A 26,497-nucleotide genomic window follows, 5' to 3' on the forward strand; every position below is an offset into this window, starting at 1 on the left:
AGGTTCCCAGCTTCAGAAAGGATTTTTTTCTGAAAGTTAATTTGTGGGTCTTTATTTAGAAATCTGTGGTTATTTAATGCATTGAGATAATGCAGTTCAAATGATCCTCAGACACATCCTCTCCCTACTCATTAATGTTAACTAATCCATGATGTGTTAAAAGTGTGGTATTATACTTAACAATACTTTGCAGCAAAGTCACCATTAGTGACAATGTATTATGTGGAAATGCACTCATTTCCATGTAGGTTTCCTAGAAAATTGTTCTGTCCCCTACTGTAGCTATGAGGGATTATCTCCTGCAGTGTTCTCCACCCCCCTTACTTGCACTACTTTACTGTTACTAACAATTGGCAATAGATAAAGGAGCTTTTGCCAACATAAATATTGTTAGTGTATGCTGGGTGTTTGTGGGAGGTAGGTTTGCAGTTAGGGTTTTGTGAACCACAGATATTGACTTACCGTTTTGTAGGAATACTCATTTCTTTGAAGAGAACTGAGCTACTTCTGTGGCTCTCAGAGGACAAACTCTCATTCACCGAGTTGTCATTACTTTTCTGTATCTTTTTAAAAGTTTTCAGCATTGAGAGCTACCTGTCATCCCCTTTCCTTTTTTGTGTACTTTCCTTTTGGAAATCTTCCACTCAAGTTAAAGCTTTAAGCTTCTACATGTGCAAAGAGTTAAGAGAGGGCAAGGTCTTTTCAGGAACAGCAGTTAAGAATGCCTGGGGTGTGTGTTTGGTGGGGCTGAAGAGTGACAGGAGACCACTTGGTTAAAAAAGGGCAGTTCCTGAGGATTTTATAAGTGATGCTCGTTTGATCCTTCATCCTGAGGTGTTGGGCAGCCAGCCAGAAGGATTAAAATTTTGTTGACTTGTGATTTTGGAATAATTTTAGACTCTGAGAAAAGTTGAAAAATAGTACACATTTCTCTGTACCACTCACCCAGATTTTCAAAATGTTGACATTTTAAGCTTTATCATGTCGTCCCTCCCCTCCCCTCTTTGCTGTCCCTCTTTTTCACTCTGTATATTCTTTTTCTGCATTACTAGAGAATAAATTAGAAACGTAATACCCCTTTAGCCTAAGTGTACTACTCAGTGTGTAGTTTTAATAAAAAGGGGGATTTCCTACATGATTATAGTACAATTATCAGAATCAGTAAATTAACATTTTTTACAGAACCATTAGCTAATCTGCACATCCCATTCAAATTTCCCCCACTGATATCCTCCATACTGACGGGGGAAACTTTTTCTGGGTCGGAATCCAATCCAGGATCACGTTTAGTTGTCATGTCTCCTCAGCTTTTCAGTCTGTTCCTTCTGGAATATTTCCTTAATTCTTTGTCTTTCATGACCTTGATGACTATGAAGCCCTGTTTCAGGTTCTTGGAGACATTGCTTTGATCTTAACAGTGGATTTTATGGTCACACCCTTGTTTTACTCTTCCTGGAATGGTTTTCTGAGAGTACTCTTCAGTACCTTGTTACTCTTCAGAAATTGGTTTCCTTTTAAAAGTGTGTTACCAATTTTATGTAGACATTAATTTTTGTATACTCAACTTCTAGTCAGCTGATTAATTTTCTTCATTATACACTGATACTCATAGATTGCCATTTATATAGTTGAGTTGTTCATGAAAAGGTGGTACTGTTTATCTTTGTCTGGAAGCCATTCTTTACTTTTATATTGTCTGCTTTTTGCATAGTATATGAATTTTCAGGACCACCAAATAACCTTTCCTGATTTAGTTTATCTCTGTATTCCTTTATTTTTTTAAACAAAAAATCAGATTGCACTTGCAACATACTACTTAAAAAATCGCCTTAGTTAAATCATCCAATTCATTAAATACACTTTCTACTTTCTGTGTTACCACAGGCAACAATGTTGTTAAACTTTCAGCTTCTATATAACAAGGACCCCTTTTCCTCTAATATACAATTAAATTTCTCTCACTTTGTTTTATGCTCTGGATAGCAGCCTTCCTGAAAGGCCAGAAGGTTTCAAGTAATAGTCTCTTCAGTATTCATTAGTCTTTCCTCATAATCTCCTGAAGGTCCTTTTAGCTTTTGCCCATTGCTTAATTCCATGCCACTCCCCCATCTTAGGGTTTTTTGTGATGGTAGTGTACCACGCCTCATAACAAAATCTGAATCAGTTACCTATTGCAGCACAATAAATTTCCCTAAAGTTGAATAGCTTTACTATAATAAACATTTATTTTCTCACAGTTTCTGTGGGTCTGGAATTTGGACTTAGGGTTTTTCTAGCTCAGGGTCTCTCATCCGATTGCGGTCAGGATTTTGGCAGGAATACAGTAGCTTGAAGCTTGATTCAGGCTGGAGGATGTGCTTCCAAGGTGGCTTAGTCCCATGGCTAGCACGTTGGTGCTGGCTGAGTAAGAACCTCACTTTCTGGCTGCGTGGGTATTTCATTAGGGCTGCACCTGCAACTAGGGTGACAGGGCACCTAGTTTTCCCCAGGGTGAGTGATCTAAGAGCAAGGTGAAAGCTGCAGATTTTTTTTTTTTTTTTTTAATGTTTATTTTTGAGAGAGCGAGTGAGTGCAAGCAGGGGAGGGGCAGAGAGAGGAGACACAGAATCCAGAGCAGGCTCTGGGCTCTGAGCTGTCAGCACAGAGCCCGATGTGGGGCTCGAACTCAGGAACTGCTAGATCATGACCTGAGCTGAAGTCGGACACTTCACTGACTGAGCCACCCAGACACCCTGAAAGCTGAAGTTTTTTTGTGACCTAGCCTCGCATGTTACATATTGCCTTCCCACCCCCCTTGTTGAATGACTTTTTTTTTTAACTTTTTTTTTTTGGTGGTAAAATATATATAAAATAGCATTTGCCATTTTAACCACTTTTAAGACACTTCATTTTTGCAATATTCTGTTGGTTACACAGAGCAACCTATTCAGTGTATTTGGATACTACCTATGGGCAAAGATCATGGGATATTCTTGGAGGCTGGCTACTCCACCTTGAGAATTGGGCAGATACCCTGTTTCCTATTAAAATTTTCACTCACAGGTTTTAGCATCCATTGATGCTTCTACCTGAAATAGTGTTTGACAGAAAATAATTTTCCATAATTCATTCTATATCCATTAATTAGTTGGTATTCTGTAAATTAGAGCTTCCCTCCCTTTCTCTCGTTTTTCATCAGTAATGGGGAAGGGAGGATTCTATAAAGGAAGTAGCCATAGATACAGGAAGAAAATTAGGAGAGATCTGGTATGTGAATATTTTAAGAAAGTTAGTGCTCAGCAATTAGATGCATTTGAGAGATCAACTAATATAAAGCAGGTATATGTCTTTTGGATTTAATGCTGAAGAAGTTCTTGAGACAGTCTCAGTGTAATGGTCAGAGAAGAAGCTAATTGAAGTTGGTAGATGAATAGAGTAAATATGAGGAAATGTAAATAGAGTATTTAACTCTTTTAAAAGAATCTTGGATGTCAATAAGAGGGAAGAAATAGGGCAATAACCGGAGGAATACATGATACTAAGGTGTAGTAGTGAACAAGAAGAATACTTTGTCTTCCTGTATTGTGGGAGGAGGAAGGAAAGAGTCATTTAGATCCTTAACTTGGTCACCGGATAATGAAGCAGAGAAAATAGGTATGGACAGAATCCTAAGGGAGATATTGCTATGCAGATTGGGTGTAAATATAAGGAAAAGGAACAAGTGAGTTGTTGTCAGAAGTGTTTAAAGTAGTAAGTCATGGGATCCAAGTTGGATAAATAGATGGAAGTGAAACTTGGGGGACAGGGTCACATAGATTTGGACAAAATGTTGGAGCAAGGGTCTGGAAGACTCAGTGAGGTCCAAGAACAAGTAAGAGTGTGAATCAATGCAAAGTTATGGAGAAAGTATAGATCATAGTGGTTTAATATTTCACTGGTCGTTCTGACATCAGTTATTGCGAGACAGGTCTCATGGGTCTCTCAGATTCGTACACACCTTATGAATAGAGGCCTTGACTGCCTTTGTTCCAGGTTATCTTTTCAGAGTTGTTTACGTAATGAACAGTCTTGGAAAATGGAGGCACCGTCATCAAGAGCAAAGGGCAGATTTGCTTATAGCCATGGAAAATATACAGAGATAATATCTCTTTCTGGGGTATTTGGCAGTAGGCCTGCTTACTGTTCAGAATTGGGTTTCCTAAGCCCAAAGTTCCTCTCCTGTAATGAAACCCACTATGTATGCAAGCATCATTTGACACTTTTTAGGTCATCGTGTTAAAACTGGGACTTGGGGAACCCGTGGAAATGCTGACATTTCTGGCTACTCCTGTTGTTGTGAGTAATAAAGCCCTTTGTGTATAACCAGGACTCTAGTGTCTTCTTGCAGGATCCATGAAGCTGGCAGCTCACTTGTTAAATAGGATAGTAGACCCTTCGTAATTTCTGGCACAAGATGTTATTATACGCATATTGAAGAAGAGAGAATTTAAGTGAATGCTATTGGAATTGAGGATGTTCGGGAATTGTGAGATTTGTCTACCTAGGATTAACCTTATTTTGGCTAATTGTGGTCTTGTGGTCAGGGCTATTGGGATACTGTGGTTGAAGGTCTTACATGGAGTAGGGAAGAATTACCTAAAGAAAAATCATGGGCAGACAAAAACAAGAGATACCTACTAGTAAATGACAGAGCCAGGATTTAAGACCAAGTATGCCTGACCCCAAAGTCCATGGATTATTTTTCATATATCTTCCTGTCTTTTTCCTGGAGGTTTAATAATCACATTTCTTTAAAAATTAGATAAATCAGATATATTACAAAACTTTTCTTTTGTATGAGTACACATGGTGAAGTTTTTTCATGTTCTAAAAAGAATGCTAGTGCAAAGAATCTTGGGAATCTTTTTTTTCCTTACGAATCTTATACAGTGTTTCAGGAGGTTGTTATTTAGCCTAGTAAATGTTTGGGAGAAGGGATTTATAAAGAGTGTGTAGCTTAGAAGGGATAGATACCTTGTCAAAGAGGATGGATGACAAGTGAAAATTACAAGTCGGTGTGAATAACCTTTTTGAAATTTTTCTTGAATTTAGATGTTAAAGACAAACATTAATACAGTGTGCATCAATTAAATGGCATGTCCATGAAATGGGCTTTTGTGACTAATTGAATTGGTTGAAGGCTAAGTTCTTTAGTCTGTAGAGTTATTATTTTTCTTAAGGTTGAGATTCCACAAGACATAAAGACTCAAATGCTTACATACATTTAGGTGTTTAGGGTTATATTCCAGCTATCTAAAAACCATAGCATTATGGAGATTAAGTGACTATAAGGAATTGTTTTACTATTATAATACAAATATTTCTCAATATATTATGTATGTTAAACTATCTAGTTTAATTTCCTTTTTTATAGTTGAAGAAATAAGGACATGCATGTTTAATTGATAAACGTTTATGAAGCATCTACTGAATTTCAGACACCATGCTCATTTCCTAGGAAAACAAATTAAAAATGTAGAGCGTCTCATTGATATTAAACAGTTTGTCCAAAGTTATACATTTGAGAGCATAATAGTGAGAAAGCTCAGTTTATATTTTTAAACTTTTGTGCTCTGTTCATTTGACTTTTGTATGTTTCAGAAATGGAGCTACAAGCAGTGAGAGTGTTGAGTAAATAGGTGAAGTTTTTTGAAAAGATGTTTACTGTATTTCATCTAATTTGACTTGTCACTGATTGATACATACCACTAAGAAAGAAAAAAGGATGCCGAGTAAATTGTGACATAGGATCACCGTAATATACATGTCCATTTTATAGGCTTAAATAAGTTACTTAGAATCTGTTAAATATGGCATGTCAGGAGCTTAAAGTTCATATTCTTTCCCCCAAATAAGTATTAGATAATTACTTTAAGGTGTATATATAAAATGGTTATTTATCACTATTTAGCTACTTATAGCACCTAATTTTTAGAAATGATATAAATGGCCAAGAATAAATGAAAAGTTATGACTCGTGTGGAGTGGGATATGTGTGCCTCACGTTTCTCATTGTGTCTAGGTGATATTAGTATTTAATCTCATAGGATTGTTGTAAAAATTAAGTGAATTAATGCATCTAAAAATGCCTTGGCACTTCTTAAAAAAATTTTTTTTTTAGGATTTGTTTATTTTTGAGAGAGAGAGTGAGGAAGGGCAGAGAGAGAGGAACAGAGGATCCCAAGCAGGCCCCACACAATCAGCGCAGAGCCCAGTGTCGGGCTCGAACCCACCAACTGTGAGATCATGATCTGAGCCAAAGTCCAATGCTCAGTTGATTGGGCTACCCAGGTGCCACCCCTGCCTTGGCATGTCTTAGAAGTGCTAGTTGGAAATCTGGTTGTCCGTGCAGAAAACTGAAAGGCATCTTAATATTATTATATTTAAATCCATTTAATATTACTATATTTAAAATCCATGATTTTAAAAGACAAATAATGGGGGAAGGGCCTTTTAATAGGAGTAAAAGATGCAGTATATATACAAAAGATGCAATATGCACTTAAATTTTTTTTTAGTTAAAAACACTTTTTAGGGGCGCCTGGGTGGCGCAGTCGGTTAAGCGTCCGACTTCAGCCAGGTCACGATCTCGCGGTCCGTGAGTTCGAGCCCCGCGTCGGGCTCTGGGCTGATGGCTCAGAGCCTGGAGCCTGTTTCCGATTCTGTGTCTCCTTCTCTCTCTGCCCCTCCCCCGTTCATGCTCTGTCTCTCTCTGTCCCAAAAATAAATAAACGTTGAAAAAAAAAATTAAAAAAAAAAAAAACACTTTTTAAATAAATTTTTAAAAATGTTTATTTATTTTCAAGACAGCACAAGACAGGGGAGGGATAGAGACAGAGAGGGAGACACAGAATCCAAAGCAGGCTCCAGGCTCTGAGCTGTCAGCACAGAGCCCGACACGGGGCTCAAATCCAGGAACCGTGAGATCATGACCTGAGCTGAAGTCAGATGCTTAACTGACTGAACCACCCAGGCACCCCTTTAATTAAAAATTGTTTTGGGGCGCCTGGGTGGCGCAGTCGGTTAAGCGTCCGACTTCAGCCAGGTCACGATCTCGCGGTCCGTGAGTTCGAGCCCCGCATCGGGCTCTGGGCTGATGGCTCAGAGCCTGGAGCCTGTTTCCGATTCTGTGTCTCCCTCTCTCTCTGCCCGTCCCCCGTTCATGCTCTGTCTCTCTCTGTCCCAAAAATAAATAAACGTTGAAAAAAAAAATTAAAAAAAAATTTGTTTTAATTGGGGCGCCTGGGTGGCGCAGTCGGTTGGGCGTCCGACTTCAGCCAGGTCACGATCTCGCAGTCCGGGAGTTCGAGCCCCGCGTCAGGCTCTGTGCTGACAGCTCGGAGCCTGGAGCCTGTTTCCGATTCTGTGTCTCCCTCTCTCTCTGCCCCTCCCCCGTTCATGCTCTGTCTCTCTCTGTCCCAAAAATAAATAAACGTTGAAAAAAAAAATTGTTTTAATTAAAAAAACTTTATTCCTAATTTTGCTTAATAATTTTATTTATAAAAGACTGGAAGAAAAGTCAATAGGTGTTAACCATGATAGCTCTACTATATTTAGCTTTTTTTTTTTAAGACTATTTCCTAAATATTGTTTAGTTTGTTTTTTTTTAATTTTTTTTAAATTTTTTTTAATGTTTATTTATTTTTGAGACTGAGAGAGACAGAGCATGAGTGGGGGAGGGGCAGAGAGAGAAGTAGACACAGAATCGGAAGCAGGCTCCAGGCTCTGAGCCATCAGCCCAGAGCCCGACGCGGGGCTCGAACTCACGGACTGTGAGATCGTGACCTGAGCTGAAGTCGGAGGTTTAACCGACTGAGCCACCCAGGCGCCCCTAGTTTGTTTTTAAATAACTTATATACCAGGTTATTTTTACCTTTCTATTTTTTCTTTAAGTTTTTTAAATGTTTGTTTTTGAGAAGAAAAGAGAGTGAGAGTGAGCGAGCGTGAGAGAGAGCATGCATGAACATGAGCAGGGGAAGGGCAGACAGAGAGGGAGACACAGAATCAGAAGCAGGCTCCAGGCTCTGAGCTGTCAGCACAGAGCCAGAGGTGGGGCTCGAACTCATGGAATGTGAGATCATGACCTGAGCCAAAGTCAGATGCTCAACTGACTGAGCTACCCAGGTACCCCTTACCTTTCTATTTTAAAAGATTTTAATATTACAAGAAATTTGTATGAATAGTACAATGAACAGCTATGTAGGTTTAACCTAGATTCAACAGTTGTTGACATTTTACACCACATTTGATTTATCTTTATACATATGCATAAAATACAGTGACATTTAAAAAACCTTGTGTATCCATTTGAGAATTAATTGCTTACATGGTGACACTTCATCTCTAAATAGGCATGCATCTCCTAAGGACATTCTTCTACATTGCTGCAATGTAACTATCTTACTTAAGAAACATAACATTAATGTAGTAGAAAGTCATGTATTATATTATTCATTAATTATTAATGTTATAAATGATCACCTATGATTATATTTAATATATTAGTGTAATATAATATAATACTACTTTGATATAACATTAAATACTTAGGAAATAAAACATAATTAATTATGAAATATAACCACTATTTAAGACATAGTCCATATCCAAATATCTCCTTTTGTCCCAGTAATAGCTTTACTTTAATAGCTGATTTGAAAAATTGACTCAGGATAGAGTGAAGTATCAGATATTGCATTTAGTTATTTTTCTTTAATTTGCTATAATCTAAAAACAGTCTCCAGGCTTTTCTATCTTTTTGACGTTGATATTTTTCAAGAGTCCAGACCATTTGTTTCACAGATTATCCTTCTCCAGGGATTTTTCTTATTTATTTACACCTCCTGATTAGATCCAGGTTAAATATATTTGATAGAATTACCACATAAGGGGTGTGTTGTTCATAGTGCATCACCTCCTTTAAAAGAAAATATCATCATAACATTCTTTTACTGGGGATGGTATTTAGAAGCCAGTTCTGTTTGGCGTGTGTCCCTGTTTTACAGTGGACCCCTGCCTGGAAGGGTGATTTGAGACTTAGATCAGTCCTTCTTCTCTGTAGGCCTCTTGCATTTGTCCAGTATTGGCAAGGACAAAACCCTTGTCTCAGATGCTGTTCTCACACTGGCCCCCAGTGCTTTCCAGTGGAGACTCTTGAGTTGGGGGTTTACTTGCTACTTCCTTCTCCCCTCACAAATACTGTTACCATGCATGTCTTTAGGGCTTTGTCCCAACCTGCTTGTATTTTGGAGTTCATGGCGATATTTTGAACAATTGGTTTTGTTGTAAATGTTAGTCCACGGATTTTGGTTTTCTTGTTTAAGCTGTTCCTTTTTATGTGGGGACTCAGATTGGGAAACTGTATGCTATATGCTGCCACCAAATTCCCTTTCTTACTATTTTATTTTTTCTTATTTTAAAAGGAGTTTTCTACTTGTGTAATTTTGTCATCTGTATGTATAAAGACTATAGATTTTTATATGTTAATTTTATATGCTACTACCTTATTGTATCATGTGAGGTATTTTTATCACAGATAATTCACGCTATCATTGGTTCACGTAAAATTTTATTGTATTAAAAATTTTTTTTGAAACGTTTATTTATTTTTTGAGAGACAGAGATGGAGCATGAGCTGGGGAGGGGACAGAGAGAGAGGGGAAGTCACAGATTCCAAAGCAGGCTCCAGGCTCCGAGCTGTCAGCACAGAGCCTGATGCAGGGCTCGAACTCACGAACCATGAGATCAAGACCTGAGCTGAAGTTGGACGCCTAACCGACTGAGCCACCCAGGCGCCCCTGATTCACTTAAAATTTTAAAGGGGGTATTAACCTCAAGTGGTAATTTGTGACAGAAGTAGTACAAAGTAGTTTTACAATACCTTAGTGTGTTATCAGATCTTTTGTGTCATAATAGCTGTATCTTAAAAGCAAGTGATTTTTGTTGTTGTTTTTCACTTCACAAATAGGCAGTATCAGAAACAAATTGATCTGAAACTTTTAGTTATAGCATTTCATTTAAGAGGGGAGAATGTATGGAAAAGAAGTATGTAGCATATAGACAGAACATTTTAATAAAAGCAGTTTGGGGTAGCTCTCCAGCCACTTGTACTTCTCTGTACAAGCTTATTTTGCTTCTCCTATGATAATGATAATGCCTTGGGCCCTATATTTCTCTCTCCATAGTAGTTCTAACTCCTGATTCTGTTTATTATGATAAAATACATGTAACATTTACTATCTGAACCATTTTTTTTAATGGAGCATCTCAAGATTTTTTTTAAGTTTGTTTGTTTAGACAATCCTCTAATTCTTTTTTAATTAATTTTTTTTTTTTTTTGAGAGACAGAGCATGAGAGAGAGAGAGAGAGAGAGTGGCAGAGAGAGAATCCCATGAGGGGCAGAGTCTGAAGTGGGGCTCTAGCTCACCCAAAGTGGGGCTCCAGCTTAGTTAAAGCAGGGCTTGAACTCATGACCCATGAGATCATTACCCGAGCCAAAGTTGATGCTTAACTGACTGTGCCACCCAGGCACTCCAGTTTTTTTAATGTTCATTCATTTTTGAGAGAAAGAGCAAGAGAGCACAAGTGAGGGAGGAGCAGAGAGAGAGAGAGAGAGAGAGAGAGAGAGAGAGAGAGGGACACAGAGAATTCAAAGCAGGCTCTGCGCTCAGTGCAAAGCCCGATGAAGTGCTTGAACCCATGAGCCGTGAGATCATGACCTGAGCCAAAGTCAGAAGCTTAACTGACTGAGCCACCCAGGCGCCCCTATCTTAACCATTCTTAAGTGCATATAGTTCGGTGCGCTGATAGCTGTGTCAAGACAGCAACAAGTCTAAAACCTCAATGCGTGTGCTTTGCCAGAGATTGAAAATGGCAAAATCATCAGTCACAGAAACTTCTAGGTCAAATGCATAATGAGGGGCCCTAAAGGTAGAGAATATAGCTTGCTGCACAGATTCCAGCACAACCTGTTAGCTTGGGCTCCTCTCAAAGAATGCATATTTGCAGGAGAGCTGATATAAAGGAATAAGTAAAATGCCAATGAATCATATAGAGGCTTTAATACCTAAAAAGTTCAACAAGACGCCTAGTCTCCTTTTTGATAGTGGGGTAGGGTATCGAGACCTACGAGGGATCAGACGTTGTAAATCTGCTTACATAGTTCCAAATAACTTCACTTGTTGAGCAGGTCCGTGAATTTTATTATGGTTTTTCACCTGGCCTTGGTGGGAGAGGTGTGATAACATCGAAGGAAGAGTGTTGAGAGTGATGCTACTGACTCAACAGCCCATAGCGAAAGCTTTGGAAATCAGAGGATAGAGAGACACTAAATCCTGGCATACCTATTGGTGTGACATTTGGCAAGGGGATTTAGATTGTCCTGAGGAAGCGCTGCGGACTTCTATCGGAGGCCTTGCAGTATGCACATGAACTGACTTGATCCTCTGGTTATAAGTGGTATGGCAAAGAAGGCATTGGCAGTGTCCAGGACAACTTAGCAAGTACCATTAGTCCTTGTAATAGATTAAGTCTGTAGCAGCTGTGACTGTGAGAGCAATAACTAACTCAGTTGACAGTAATTTACTATTGTTAAGTCTCTAGCTCCTGTTCACCTTTTTTTTTTTTTCAGTGGCCTTGCAAGGTTTTTGTGTTGAGGATAGCACATCTGTTACTGTAAGTCTTTAATCAAGGTTGTGGTTTCCCTTTGTCCTCATGGAATTTCTGTTCCATTTCTCTTGGGCCACTGAGGGAAAGGAAATGGTTTGGGAAACTATTTTTATGTTCCATTAGCACTTCCTGATTGGGGGAATACTGTTTGGCACTTACAGGTGGGTAATGACAAGCATATAACACAGGAGTTTGTAAACTTTTTCTGTAAAGAACCAGATAGTAAATATTTTAGGCTTCGCAGATCACATACAGCCTCTGTCACATATTCCCTCTCCCCACCTCCACCCCCTACCATTTTTAACAGTTCTTTAAAAATACAAAGATTATTGCTAGGTTGGGTGTCATATCAATTCCTGCTACACTTTTAGGTATATAAGCAGCACAAGAATAGTTAATTACCCAAAGGCTTGGCCTACAAAGTCATGTTAGCATCCTTGCCCTACTGAATCTGTCCACTGAATCCTAGTGCCTTCTTCTTTAATGGCCCAGATAAGATAGTGATCTGGGTATCTTCTCTCCACATTCCTCAGCATACTCGAATGGTTATATATGGTCATTGATTGATTCCTTCTTGGTGACAGGGAAACCTCATCGCCATCTCTAATCATTTTTCTTCTTCACGAAACTGGTGTTGCCTTAAAGGATGAGGAGGTCGGGTAAGAGTGAGAGGTTGTGGGGTTAGAGAGTGGCTCTGTACCATTAAATATGCCTTTGTATTTACTTTCAATTTTGAAAGGCACGGTGACTGCTCATGAGTCACTCAAATAAATTTCCCATCTTTTCAGAACTTACAATGCCCTATTAAGTGATGTCCTTGTGATCGATGCCATTTATTTCAACCCTGGGAACCCCTTGACTTAGCAGCCAGATTCTACCCTTTGGTTGACTAGATCTTGGCTTAACATAGTGGGGACCTCTTTTGGAGAGCTTGCCTTAATCTGGAATATCTGCCACCCCATTACTAAAGTAGCCTTTCAAGTTTTCACCTACTTTCAGTAAGGTGGTAGTTTCATAAGGGCTGGGAGAGTGTTTCAGGGTGGCTTTGCCAACTGGTAAGAATTTAGCTAGATTTCTCATTATCCAGTGGTGACCTGTATCACACTGTAAATGCTCTGTTAGCATTTTAAATCCAATCTGGGGCATTAAGAGCCTGAATACTAGTCAAAGTCTCAACTGTAATTTTCCATGGGAATTGGTTCATCTCTGGAAAATCTCCCTGAGAGGACTGGAACTGCCTTTAAACAGCCAGGACCCACTGAGATCTTTTACTGTCATCTCTAAATGAAAATCAAGTTGGCAGGATAGCCTGCAGGAGGTGTTTTGCTACAGTTTTGCTGATGCCATTCTTCCTTCAAGTGAATCAGAGTTTTTAAGATTTGCCTCTTTTCTGTCCACTATGGTTGCATGCTAGCTTTCCTCCTTTCCTATTCAGTAGAGGTCAGTGTCTCTGTAACTGTTACCTCAAGAGGGTTGGAGCATTTTGTCCTCCAAGGATGAATCTATATCAATAGATCATAGAACCTATGAATGAATCTTACTGTTAAAATTGGATGGAACTGAAGCCAACTGGTGTATTGTCAAGGAAGTCTTTCTCTCTGGAGAAGGTTTAGCAACCACCAGAACATCATTTGGACAGCTCTCTTTGTATTTCCCAGTTCTCACCCTGCAACCATCTCCTCAAATCCTTCTCCTTATAAAACAATAAAATGGAGGACGGTTTATTTACTGCCTGATTGCCCATATAATTTACTTGATATGTTTGTTATCCGTTCCCATAGACTTCTCTTGGATCACATTAATTGGCCTGTGGCGCCCTTATCCTTACTTTTCCAGAAGCCCCTGTCTCTCTCTAATGGCATCATGTTCTCATCACCAAGCTGTCAGGCGCTGTGAAAGAGGTCCGTGATTACCCTACTTGTAACTGCTTAGGAGACAGAAGAATTCTGGGTCAGGGATGAAGGCCAGTTTGTTACTTACACGAGTCACAGGCCAGAGTATCAGTATTTTTGTACCATTCCCCCAAGACCCAGTTTCCATAAGGCAACACAGAGAGGGCCACGTGACATCTGCTTATGCCATCTGTTGCATTGTAGTAGAAAAACCTTGCGTTTAGGGCATCTGAATCTTTTCTAATGGACAGTAAGCATGGCTGCCCTTTGCTCCTAAGGTAGACACTCTGTCTTACGATTCTGTTCATTATACAACCTTGAAAAGATAGTCTAAAACAATGGGTAAGGCATTGCCTCTCTCCTAAGACATGCAGAGAAAACAGTAGAGACTCCTATAGAATTGTCTCCCAACACTTAACAGTTCTCAAATTATGAGTTGGCTTAATATAGTGTTAATTTTTCATTCACAGCTAAGTCCAAAACCGGTGATCTTGATAGGCAGACAGCTTTCTTCCAGGTCATGAATCGGGAAATTAGGTTCTTTCCATCTTATGATTTAGCCTTCTTTTCTGTGTTGCTTTGATGGCTGCCATGGTCATTTGCATTAATCTCTGGAAGAGGAAGGAGCATGGACACTTAATTGTTGGGGGCTGTTAAGGACCATGCCCAGAGGTGACTTCATGCTTTTTCATTCAGATTGCATTTGGCTAGAACCCAAAAGTTCTATAACTGCATATAACTGCAAAAGAAACTGAGGGAAGTGTCTAGTTATATATAGTCTCAGGAAGATAAAGAGATGGGTTTGGTGGATAGCTGGCATACCTCATTTTAGCCCATTCTTTTTGTTAAGTCATATGTAATTACAAAAACTAGAGAACATTTTAACCATTTCAAGTTAATAATAATAAAAAAACCCAAAACCCACTCCTGAATCTGCCATCCAGAAATAGTCATTATTCTTACTAAGTAAAACATTCTAGATGTCATTTTTATACATACATGTAGAAACATTAAAAAGGATGGTTAGGTTGATAAAAGTTATTTTGTTAAGATGATGTAATGCTGTTAATACTTAAAAAATATTAAAGTCAGATTTAGGTACATAGAAGAAAAAGTGAAGCAAAATAGATACCACAATTGAACGTCAAATAAAATTTCCTTATCACAGAGGATATTATTTCCGTAAATATAACTTTAAGTTTAATAATGGATATTATAAAAACAAACACCATCATCTTTCCAGTTTAGATGCTCTCAGCTGTTAGAGAATATTGCTAAAGGAACAGGAAATTTATTATTTGGCATAAGAAGTTCAGAGGCTAGACTTTTCTAGATTGTTAATTTCACAATAGCCGGTCCAAGAGTGGCAGGGCATTGTGTTTTTGTGGTTCTTTTGGCTTTTCTGGGCATGATTGCCAGGTCGCTGCAGTTATTCCCAGGATCTTGACCTAATACTTGAACATCCGAAAGCAGGAAGGGAGTACCTTTTTAAGAATGGGATGTTCAGTTCATAGTCATCTCACAGAAAATGTCCCCTTCTGTTTTATTATCCCAACCCAAACCTATCCCAGACCTAAAGCAGTCAGTGGCTAAGGAGAATAGATTTATCTTAATTGACTCAGACACACCCATGTTCCCTGTCTGGGTTGGAGTATGAGGCCACTTTTATCAGTATATGAGAGAGTGATTAGCCAAAGAAAATCCATTCTACAAGGAAGGGATTTATGTGTAATTACTGTTTGGTGGCAAACTATTATGTTTCTGACTAAATGCTTCAAAATCTATATTGAGTTCTGCTATAAAAACCTTAGCAACCCCATTTCTGCTATCCAATGTTTAAAAAAAATTTTCATGTTACATTTTTCAGGTTTGTAAAAACATAATCACTTCCTCAGAGTTCTGTATTCAGTTTGTTAGATGGTCACTACCAGGCCTCTTACCACAGCTTCTCCAGTAAGTTTTTTGTATCATCTCTTAAATTGACTGAGTTTTATTGTCAAGTTTTTTCAAAAATAAGTTCTTACAGCCTGTATTCTCTTGAATTTTTTCATAATGGGAAGTCATTCCTGCCTTAACTTTAGAATTCTTCTTCCATTCTATAGGTTGCCTTTTAGTTTTGTTTCCTTCACTGTGCAGAAGCTTTTTATTTTGATGTAGTCTTAATAGTTTATTTTTGCTTTTATTTCCCTTGCCTCAAGAGACATATCTAGAAAAATGTTGCTATGGCTGATGTCACAGAAACGTCTGCCTATGCTCTCTTGAAGGATTTTTATGGTTTCAGGTCTCACATTTTGGTCTTTAACCCGTTTTGAATTTATTTTTGTGTATGGTGAAAGAAAGTGGTCCAGTTTCATTCTTTTGCATGTAGCTGTCCAGTTTTCCCAACACCATTTGTTGGAGAGACTGTCTTTTCCCCATAGTATATTCATTCCTCTTTTGTTAATGATTAGTTGACCATATAATTGTGGATTTATTTCTGGGTTTTCTGTTTTTTTCCATTGATCTATGTGTCTTTTTTTTTTTTTTTTTTAATGTTTATTTATTTGAGAGAGAGTATAAGCTGGGGAGGGGTAGAGAAAGGGGGGCAGAGGATCCGAAGTGGGTTCTGTGCTAACAAAAGTGAACTTGATATGGGGCTCGAACTCACAAATCCTGAGATCATTACCTGAGCTGAAATCGGACATTCAGCCTACTGAGCCACCCAAGTGCCCCTGTGTGTCTGTTTTAAAAAGATTTTTTTTTTAACTTAAAAAAAAAAATTCTTTTAACTTAAAAAAGAGTTTTGTTTTTTTTTAATGCTTATTATTTTTGAGAAAGAGAGAGAGAGAGACAGAGCAAGCAGGAAAGGGGCAGAGAGAGAGGAAGACACAGAATCGGAAGCAGGCTCCAGACTCTGAGCTGTCAGCACAGAGCCTGACGTGGGGCTCGAACTCACAGACTGTGAGATCATGACCTGAGCTGAAGTCGGCCGCTTAACGGACTGAACCACCCAGGCACCCCTCCCTTTTTTTTTAAACTTTTTAAAAGTTTATTTATTTATTTATTTAGAGTGAGAGAGAGATAGCACAAGTGGGGGAGGGGCAGAGAGAGAGGGAGACAGAGAATCCCAAGCAGGCTCCACATGGTCAGCATGGAGCCTGACCTGGGGCTCAGACTCACGAAACTGTGAGATCATGATCTGAGCTGAAACCAAGAGTTGGATGCTTAGACTGAGCTACCCAGATGCCCCTGCTTTTAATGTCAGTACCGTACTGTTTTAATTACTACTGTTTTGGAATATAACTTGAAATCTGGAATTTGTGATACCTCCAGTTTTGTTTTTCCTTTTCACAATTGCTTTGGCTATTCAAGGTGTTTTGTGGTTCCATATAAATTTTAGAATTGTTTGCTCTAGTTCTGTGAAAAATGTTGATATTTTGATAAGGATTGCATTAAATGTGTAGATTGCTTTGGGTAGTATAGACATTTTAACAATATTTGTTCTGGGCGCCTGGGTGGCTCAGTCGGTTGAGTGTCCGACTTCAGCTCAGGTCATGATCTCACACTCCATGAGTTTGAGCCCCGCGTCGGGCTCTGTGCTGACAGCCCAGAGCCTGGAGCCTGCTTCAGATTCTGTGTCTCCCTCTCTCTCTGCTCCTCCCCTGCTCATGCTGTGTCTCTCTTTGTCTCAAAAATAAATAAAAACATTTTTTAAAAATTTAACAATATTTGTTCTTCTGACCCGTTTCTTTACATTGTTGTGATTTTCTTTCATCAGTGTTTTATAGTTTTTCAGAGTACAGGTCTTTCACCTTTTGGTTAAGTTTATTTCTAGATATTTTATTAATTTTGGTGCAGTTACAAATGGAATTGTTTTCTTAATTTCACTTTCTGCTACTCCAATTTTAGTGTATAGGAATGCCACAGATTTCTGTACAATGCTTGATTTTGTATGCTGTTATCCTCTGGTGGTTTTTCGGTGGAGTCTTTGAGTTTTCTATATGTAGTTATCATGCCATCTACAAATAGAGTTTTACTTCTTCCTTACCAGTTTGAATGTCTTTTATTTCTTTATGTTGTTTTATGTGGCTAGGACTTCCTGTACTGTGTTGAATAAAAGTGGTGAGAGTGAACATCTCATCTTTTTCCTGACCTTGGGGGAAAAGCTCTCAGTTCTTCACCATTGAGTGTGATATGGGCTGTGCGTTTTTCATATAAAGCCTTTATTATATTGAGGTAGGTGAGGGCTAATAAGTATTTTTGCCTCTTTTGGAAGCCAGAGGGAATGGCAAGGGTACAGTGTAAAATTTCAGCTAGGGCGGTATAAGTTTTTTTGTAAAACCCCAGATTCAGCTCTCTTTTTTAATACTTGATTAAATGCCTTGTACTAGGTTTTAATCTGTCAACTATGTGGGATGTCTCATTCCTATGGGAGAATACCCTGATTTTGCACAATTCATTCTTAGCCTGGATCCTTCCTTGACTTCAAAGAGTTAGCACGTCTTCACTCTTCCTGTTTTTGTATCCTACTTGTTCCTTTTTCTGCCCTGAAGCTGGTATTACTCTTTAGACAGAAAAATAACAAATTAAGGGGGCAGGAAAGCAAAAAGATAAAAAGATCTCTTCTTTCCAGATTTGGGAGTTTTTGTGATATTCTCAGAATTCTAAGGAATTGGAAGCAGGATGAAGAGCTGAATTCTATAGCTCAGACTGGGACAGTTTCTGCTCTTATTTCTAAAATTTTCTGTTTTATTGCTTGGTTGCCAGTTTTTGTTTAATGCATTATTATTTTCTTACGTATAAGTATTATCATAACTTAAAAATTTTATTTATTTATTTATTTATTTATTTATTTATTTATTTATTTATTTATTTATTTAGAGGGAGAGGGCGGGAGCGTGCATGTGTTGGGAGGGACCGAAAGAGAGTCCCAAGCAGTCTCTGTGCTGTCAGCAGGGAACCGTGAGATCATGACCTGAGCTGAAATCAGGAGTTGGATAGGTAACTAGGTAACCAGCCTGAGCCACCCAGGCGCCCCTGTTAATGCATTATTATCTGCTTTTGTCGTCTCCCCAGTTTCAGTTGCTGTTGGGTTTGTTGTTTCATTTCTTTTTTTCTACTGGTTTTTGTTTGTTCATTTGTTTTTTACTTGGTTAACGTTGGAAATTTTGATGGGATTTTACATCACCTAATTTTTAAGCGCTTGAGAGTTAGTTGAACATAGGCAACTTAATAGAAATTCACTCAGTTCCAACAGAGAATTATGTTATATTAAAATAACTCATATTCATTTCCTTTTTTAATTTTTTTTAAATGTTTTTATTTATTTTTGAGAGAGAGAGAGACAGCACAAGCGGGGGAGGGGCAGAGAGCAAGGGAGACACAGAATCAGAAGACACAGATTCTGAGCTGTCAGCACAGAGCCTGACACGGGGCTCAAACTTGTGAACTCCAAGTTCATAACCTAAGCCTAAGTCAGAAGCTTAACCAGCTGAGCCACCCAGTGCCCCCATTTTCTTTCTTATGTTATGGCTACACAATTACTTTCTAATTTTTGGCTTCCTGGTGATCTCTTCTTGGCACTTAGTAATAATGAAATTCTTTACTACATACCAGTGAACCTTTGTTAAAAATTTAGATTTTTTTCTGGAAAGTAACCTCCCGCCTGATAATGCATTCCTTCTAGAATTCACTTTTTAACTTACATCAAACATTTCTGTCAGTGGTTCACTGATTATATGTGTACTTTCAAAATTCTCTAAGATCTCTCTGATTCTTTTGGGTCTAAACACATGAGTTTATTTTAAGGGTTATCTATTGTTGTGTACTTTAATTTTCCTTAAAAATTTTTTTTTTAATGTTTACTTATTTTTGAGAGAGGGAGCAGGGCAGGGGCAGAGAGAAGGAGACACAGAATCCGAAGCAGGCTTTAAGGTCTGAACTGTCAGCACAAAGCCCACTGTGGGGCTCGAACTCACGAACTAACTGTGAGATCGTGACCTGAGCCGAAGTCGGACACTTAACCAACTGAGCCATCTGGGTGCCCCTTAATTTTCCATCAGGAATTTCTTTACCCATTCCACTTTGCACACAAGAACTCTAAACATAGGTTAAAAACTCCTGTATCATTGTCCTTAAAAATAGTTCATTCTGGAACTAAAGCTACTTTAAAATTGAAATTTTTTTCTCCCTTCTTTTCATCTTTTCCTTCCTTTCTCCACTCTTTGACCTTTCCATGTAAAAATTTCTCATCATAGCCAACTTGTCCATTTGTTTTTTCTTTAAATTAAAAAAAGTCTGCTTTTTAAAAGTTTCTTTTAAGTTTCTTGGAGGATGTGGATAAAAGAGTCTACTCTGTGATTAAGTGACTTGGTTTATAAAAATAGGTCCTCACAGGGCTCTTTTAAGGATTAAATGAGATATATGTATTTGTATGGTTCTGATTATTTTTATTGTTAGTTGTGCTCACTGATTCAGTTGGGAGTGACACTGGTTCTGACCTATGGCTTTATATAAAAAATATCCAATACTGGTTTATTTCCTTCTGGTTGTTTTTTTATTCATGCATATATTAACCACTTTCCTAAATCTCTAAGCATTTCTTCAGAACATACTAATTTTAATGGCCATTGTATGGTTTTATAATGATTTTTTCAGTCACATCTCTGTTGTTGCATACTCAGATTGTTTGCAGGTTTTTCTCATGGCAAATAGTACTGTAATAAACAGTATTTAATCCTTTGTTCACCTCCTAGAGGTGAAATTTCTAGGACAGAGAACATTTTTATGGTTTCTAATTCTTTTAAAATTGTCCTTCCCAATTTATACTGTCTCTAATATATGCAAGTGCTCATTTCACCATAACCTGAGCAACATTGGGTCTTACAAAAAGCAAAACTCAACAATTTTCATTACTAGTGAGAGCAAAATACTACCTTTAATTCTTTAAAGGTTGAGTTTCACATTTTTTGTTATTTAGTGACTCTGTGTCTTTTGTGAATTGTCCTTTTTACATTGTTCTATGGCATTTATGTGTATATATGTTCAGTGATTTGTAAAAAAAATTAAACAGTGCTGAAAATGTAGAACATATTTATTTTACTCATTTTCCAAATTTTTGCTTTTGAAAGGTTTTTAAATTAATGTAGAAGCATTTCAGATGTCAGTAGCTAAACCTGCGTTTTCCCTTTATAATTTTTGCTTTGTTTTTATATGTAGAAAAGAGTCTTTTCTTTTTAAAAGTTAAAGATTTCAAAAATACTGTCTTCCCATCCATTCAGGTTATTTTAATTATTATTTAACTCTTTAAAATAATCCATCTGGATTTTATTATATTTTGAATAATGTACTTTTGCTCAAGTTATTAACCAGTTTTTCTAGTACCAGTATTAGGTAATTTTAGTCTTTCCTTGCAAATTTGGAATCCCTTCCTTATCATATGCTAAATGTTTACATATAACTGAATCTTGTTCTACAGTTTCCTCTTGTTGTGTTGATCTATTAAAATCAGCCTCTCTCTTTTTAAATTTTTATTTATTTTAATGTTTATATACTTTTGAGAGAGTGCAAGCAGAGGAGGGGCAGAGAGAGAGGGAGACTCAGAATCCCAAGCAGGCTCTGTGCTGGCAGTACAGAACCTGATGCGGGGCTCAAACTCGTGAATGTGGAGATCCACGACCTGAGCCGAAATCAAGACTCGGACGCTCAACCAACTGAGCCACCCAGGCACCCTTTTCTTTTTTAAATCTTATTCCAAATTTTTATTTAAATTCCAGTTAGTTAACATACAGTGTAACATTAGTTTCAGATGTAGAATTTAGTTGCTCATCGCTTACATAGAAGCCTAGTGGTCATCAAAACAAGTGCCCTCCTTAATCCCTGTCACATACGTAATCCATCCCCCTACTGTCCTCCCCTCCAGTAACCCTCAGTTCTCTATAGTTAAGAGTCTGTTTCTCAGTTTGTCCCCCCTCTTTTTTTTTTTTCTTGCCCCATGTGCATTTGTTTTGGTTCTGAAATTCCACATATGAGTGAAATCCTGTGGTGTTGGTCTTTCTCTGACTTACTTTGCTTAGCATAATACTCCTAGCTCCATCCATATCATTGCAAATGGCAAGATGTTATTCTTTTTGATGACTGAGTAATATTCCATTGTGTATATATGCCACATCTTTATCCACTTACCAGTTGATGGAAATTTGGGCTCTTTTCATAATTTGGCTATTGTTGATAATGCTGCTATAAACATTGGGGTGCATGTATATCCCTTAGAATCATTATTTTTGTTTCCTTTGGGTAAATACCTGGTAGGGCCAATTGCTGGATTATAGGGTAGCTCTATTTTTGTTTGTTTGTTTGTTTTTTAAGTTAAACCCCAGCGTGGGGCTTGAACTCAAGACCCTGAGATTAAGAGTGGGATACTGGATACTGACACCAGACTCCCCAGGGTAGTTCTGTTTTTTAACTTTTTGAGAAAACTCCATATTGTTTTCTGGAGTAAAATCAGCCTATCTCTTTAGTGAATATAATTGGACTGTTTTGATTCGTATTTTACAGACTAGTGATGTAATCTGTTCACAGTCTGTTTCCACTGAACACTTGCAGTCCTCATGTCAGGATACCTTTCCTGATGTACCACATAGAACCAGAATTCTGTGTAATTCCATGATGATTTCTGTATGTTTGTATTTTCATACATGTACACGTGCATTCTTTGCCTTTTACTCCCAAGCAGTTTCCACATTTTAAGAGTTTGTTTGTCTACCTTGTTGTTAGTCAGGGTTATTTACTATTAAATCATCCCATCTCTTGTAGAGTAAAACCCTTGAAGAATAAAACCCAGTATGGGAAGGAGAACATGAAGGATAAAAAAGCTTCTTCATTAACTTTATGGGAGAAAAATATTGATACAGAACTTAAAGACCTGGGATCATTTGAACCTCATATTTATAAGTTATACTGTAATTTATACTTTCTTTAACTCTCATTACCCAATTGTGTATTCTAGTCTTGTTACAATTAGCCCCTGTTGCTTGGTAAACCACCCCACAACTTGTAGTGGCTTATAACAGGCAGTGCTCAGCAGGAACAATTAATCTTGCTTCCACATGTTATCAGCTGGGTTTCCCTATGAGACTATATTCAGCTGGTGGCTGGCAGGGTAGTGTAAGATAGGCGTTTTGTTTGTTTGTTTGTTTTTATTCTTTTGACATTTTAAGTCATTTTACTTTTACTAAATTATTCCCACAAGGTAGTCTTATCCACATGTCTGGTGTTAGATGCTGCTGGCTATGGGCTGGGGTACTTCAGTTTTTCGCCACAGGGTCTCATTCTCTACTTCTCTACTCATTCTCAAGCTGTCTGTATCAGAAAGCTTGAAGTGGTTACTTACATGGTGACTGGAATCAAAGGGGCAAAGGTGGCAGCCATCTAAGACTTTTGTAAAGCTTTGGGCTCCTGAACTTGTACATCGCTATGCACATTCTCTTGGCCAAAGCAAATCACAAAGCTAATGTAGGTGCATGGGGGGTTGGGGGCGGTGGAGAAGGGGACATGTTATGATGGGAGGAGCAGTGACATCCTGCTACAAAGAAACAGAGGCAGGATTCCTTGGTGGTCATTACTAAGATCTGTTGCAATGAAAACGTAACTCTATATCTTCTTTTATTTTTATTTTAAAATGTTTATTTTTGACAGAGCCAGTGCGAGTGGGGGAGGGGCAGAGAGAGAGAGGGAGACACAGAATCTGAAGCAGGCTCCAGGCTCTGAGCGGTCAGCACAGAGCCCCACACAGGGCTCAAACTCATGACCCTGAGATCATGACCTGAGCCGAAGTCGGCCGCTTAACCCACTGAGCCACCCAGGCATCCTTAAAATGTAACTCTTTAAATAATAGTAAATTTTACTCCCCATCCCGATTCTTTCAATTCAGTTTCAATTCTTTCAATACAATTGAAAACAATTTGTTTAAATTTTTTGTCATTAAATAAAGTTGGTCTCCTAATATGTAATTAATTTCTAATTTAATTGAATTCTTTTTATATTTAATTCATCAGTTTTAGTACTTTAAATTGAAAGTAGCACACCAAAACTTTAAATGATTAAAAAAAAATTTTAAGTTTATTTTTGGAGAGAGAGAAAGTGCAAGTGGGGTAGGGCAGAGACAGAGGGACAGAGAGAATCTCAAGCAGGTTCCATGCTGTCATTGTGGATTGAGATCACGATTTGAGCCGAAATTAAGAATCCGACGCTTAACTGACAGAGCTACCCATGCACTCCTAAAATTTTTTTTTTTTAAATTATTATTATTTTTTTCAACGTTTATTTATTTTTGGGACAGAGAGAGACAGAGCATGAATGGGGGAGGGGCAGAGAGAGAGGGAGACACAGAATCGGAAACAGGCTCCAGGCTCTGAGCCATCAGCCCAGAGCCTGACGCGGGGCTCGAACTCACGGACCGTGAGATCGTGACCTGGCTGAAGTCGGACGCTTAACCGACTGCGCCACCCAGGCGCCCCATTTTTTTTTTTAATTTTTTTTTCAACGTTTATTTATTTTTGGGACAGAGAGAGACAGAGCATGAACGGGGGAGGGGCAGAGAGAGAGGGAGACACAGAATCGGAAACAGGCTCCAGGCTCTGAGCCATCAGCCCAGAGCCCGACTCCTAAATTATTTTTGTTTGAGATAGCTGATTCATACATTTTTCTGAGTAAACCTAGGAAAAAATTTCTTAACCTAAGTTTCTGTGGCCTGGTTTCCAGTTTGTGGGCCATACAATTTAATGCATAGTGATGTAGAATCTGACACTATTCTAACGTGATAGTGTATGTCAAAGTGCTATGAAGTTTTAAAGTGCAATGTATAAAATATACCAAAAGTATTTGATGTTTTTTTGTTTTGTTTTAAGTGTTTATTTATTTTGAGAGAGTTGAGGCGGGCGAAGGGAGAGGGGGAGAGAGAGAGAGAATCATAAATAGGGTCCATGCTCAGCACAGAGCCCAATGTGGGGCTTGGTCTCATGAATGTAGGAACCTGACCTGAGCTGAAATCCAGAGTCGGATGCTTAACCAACTGAGCTACTGAGGAACCCCTTTGGTGTTTTTAGGTAGAAAAAAATAATAGGTTGCCTGATATAAATGTATCAAATAATTATAGACTTCAGTTGTTTATGTATTATTTTAGGTTGGTCAAGAATAAGGGAGCTGAAATCACGTAAAATAATTTTTACCAGTGTTACTATACATCTTAATGTATAATAATACTATTTTACTAGTGTTGTTTATCAAATAATATGAATACAATCAAAGGAAGTAATGTTTTATTATTTGTCAAGTATTCATTAACATTTTGAGTTACTAAACAGAATTATGAAAGAATCTAATCTTTATATACATGGTTTATGATTTAAATTTAAATTGGATTTTATTTCTGTGCGTTTCTAGAAATATAAAGAAAAGGACAAACACAAACAAAAACACAAGAAGCAACCAGAGCCATCACCTGCGTTGGTTCCTTCTTTGACTGTTACCACAGAAAAAGTAAGTTTTAAGTGCCATATTTTGTTTTATATAATAACTAGTTATGTGCTGGCTTTTACCTTTAAGAAGTAATATCATTCTCAGTGTCCTGGTTCCCTTTAACTTTTCTTACCTCTTTAACCCTATGTTAAACACTTTAGGATTCCCATTTCTTAGTCTTTTATTTTACATTCTGTTTATACTCAGTTCTGAAAAATAGTAAATAAGGCTAACAACTTGGGGGGCATCATTGAGATTAAGAATTTGGGCTATAGACTGGGCTTTGTTCACCTGTGATTTTGAATTCTGGCTTCACCACTGAGTGTTAATTAACCTCTTTGTTACTTTGTTTGATCATCTGTAAAATGGGTGAAATAATTATTGGAATTGAATAAGATAATATATGTAAAACAATTACAACAGTATCTGGTTCATAGGAAGTATTATAGTAAATGTTATATGTGCCTAATGTGAAAACAAGTGTGGACAGGGAAAGGTGCTGGGACATAATGAGCAAGGAGCGGGGAGAACCACAGAAGGTGATACTGGCCAAGGGGCCAATCACGTAGGGCTGTGCAAACCAGTGCAAGGAGACTTGGTTTTTGAGTTTGACTCAAAAGCCAGCCATTGGTGCATACCATCTGACTTAGGTTTTATTAGGATCTCTGGCTGCTTTGTTCTGGATAGACTAGAGAGTCAAGGATGGAAGCTGGGAAGCCCTTAGGAGATTATTATAATAATGCAGAGAGAGATGGTGGTAATAGTGGAGGTGGTGAGAGGTTATGAGAATTTGAATTTATTTAAATGTAGAACCCACGTAGCTTTCTCAGAAAGAAGATGAGACATATGAGAGAAAGAAAGGATCCAAGGAAGAGTCAAAGGGTGTTGGACCAGATAACTAGAAAAATGCAATTGCTGTTAACAAAGATGGGAAAGACTGTGGGTGGGGTGTGGTAGGTTGAGGACAGGATGAGGAATTCAGTTTTGGATGTGGTATTAGTGCTCTCTTGCTTCCAGAACAAATGTAGCAATTTAAAACAATATAAAAGTGTTATCTCCCTGTTCTGGAGGCTGGAAGACTGGTGGGCTCAGCTGGTTCCTCTGGATCTCTCAAAGCTGGCCTGGGTTCTTATCTGGGAGCAAGAGCTTCTAAGCTCATTCAAGTTTTTGATTTACAAAAAAAAAATTTTTTAATGTTTATTTTTCTTGAGAGAGAGACAGAGTATGAGTGAGGGAGGAGCAGAGAGAGAGGGAGACACAGAATCTGAAGCAGGCTCCAGGCTCTGAGCGTTCAGCACAGAGTACGACACGGGGCTTGAACTCACGAACTGCGAGATCATGACCTGAGCCGAAGTCGGACGCTTACCGACTGAGCCACCTAGGCACCCCCAAGTTGTTAATTTATGTCCATTTTATTTCTGGC

At 38.2% G+C, this 26,497-nt stretch overlaps 1 protein-coding gene across 26 annotated transcripts in view; it reads left to right on the forward strand.

Annotated features, from left to right (window-relative positions):
* Positions 1-26,497, forward strand: part of MLLT10 (MLLT10 histone lysine methyltransferase DOT1L cofactor) — a 242,836-nt gene that overhangs the window by 121,241 nt on the left and 95,098 nt on the right. For all 26 annotated transcript variants that reach the window (XM_045463953.1, XM_045463957.1, XM_045463956.1 and 23 more), the window contains one exon: positions 25,000-25,095. In XM_045463953.1, coding sequence (XP_045319909.1) covers positions 25,000-25,095 — 96 coding nt within the window. The remainder of the gene's footprint in view (positions 1-24,999; positions 25,096-26,497) is intronic.

This window comes from Leopardus geoffroyi, chromosome B4 (genome assembly GCF_018350155.1).
Source record: "Leopardus geoffroyi isolate Oge1 chromosome B4, O.geoffroyi_Oge1_pat1.0, whole genome shotgun sequence".
Lineage (NCBI taxonomy): Eukaryota > Metazoa > Chordata > Mammalia > Carnivora > Felidae > Leopardus > Leopardus geoffroyi.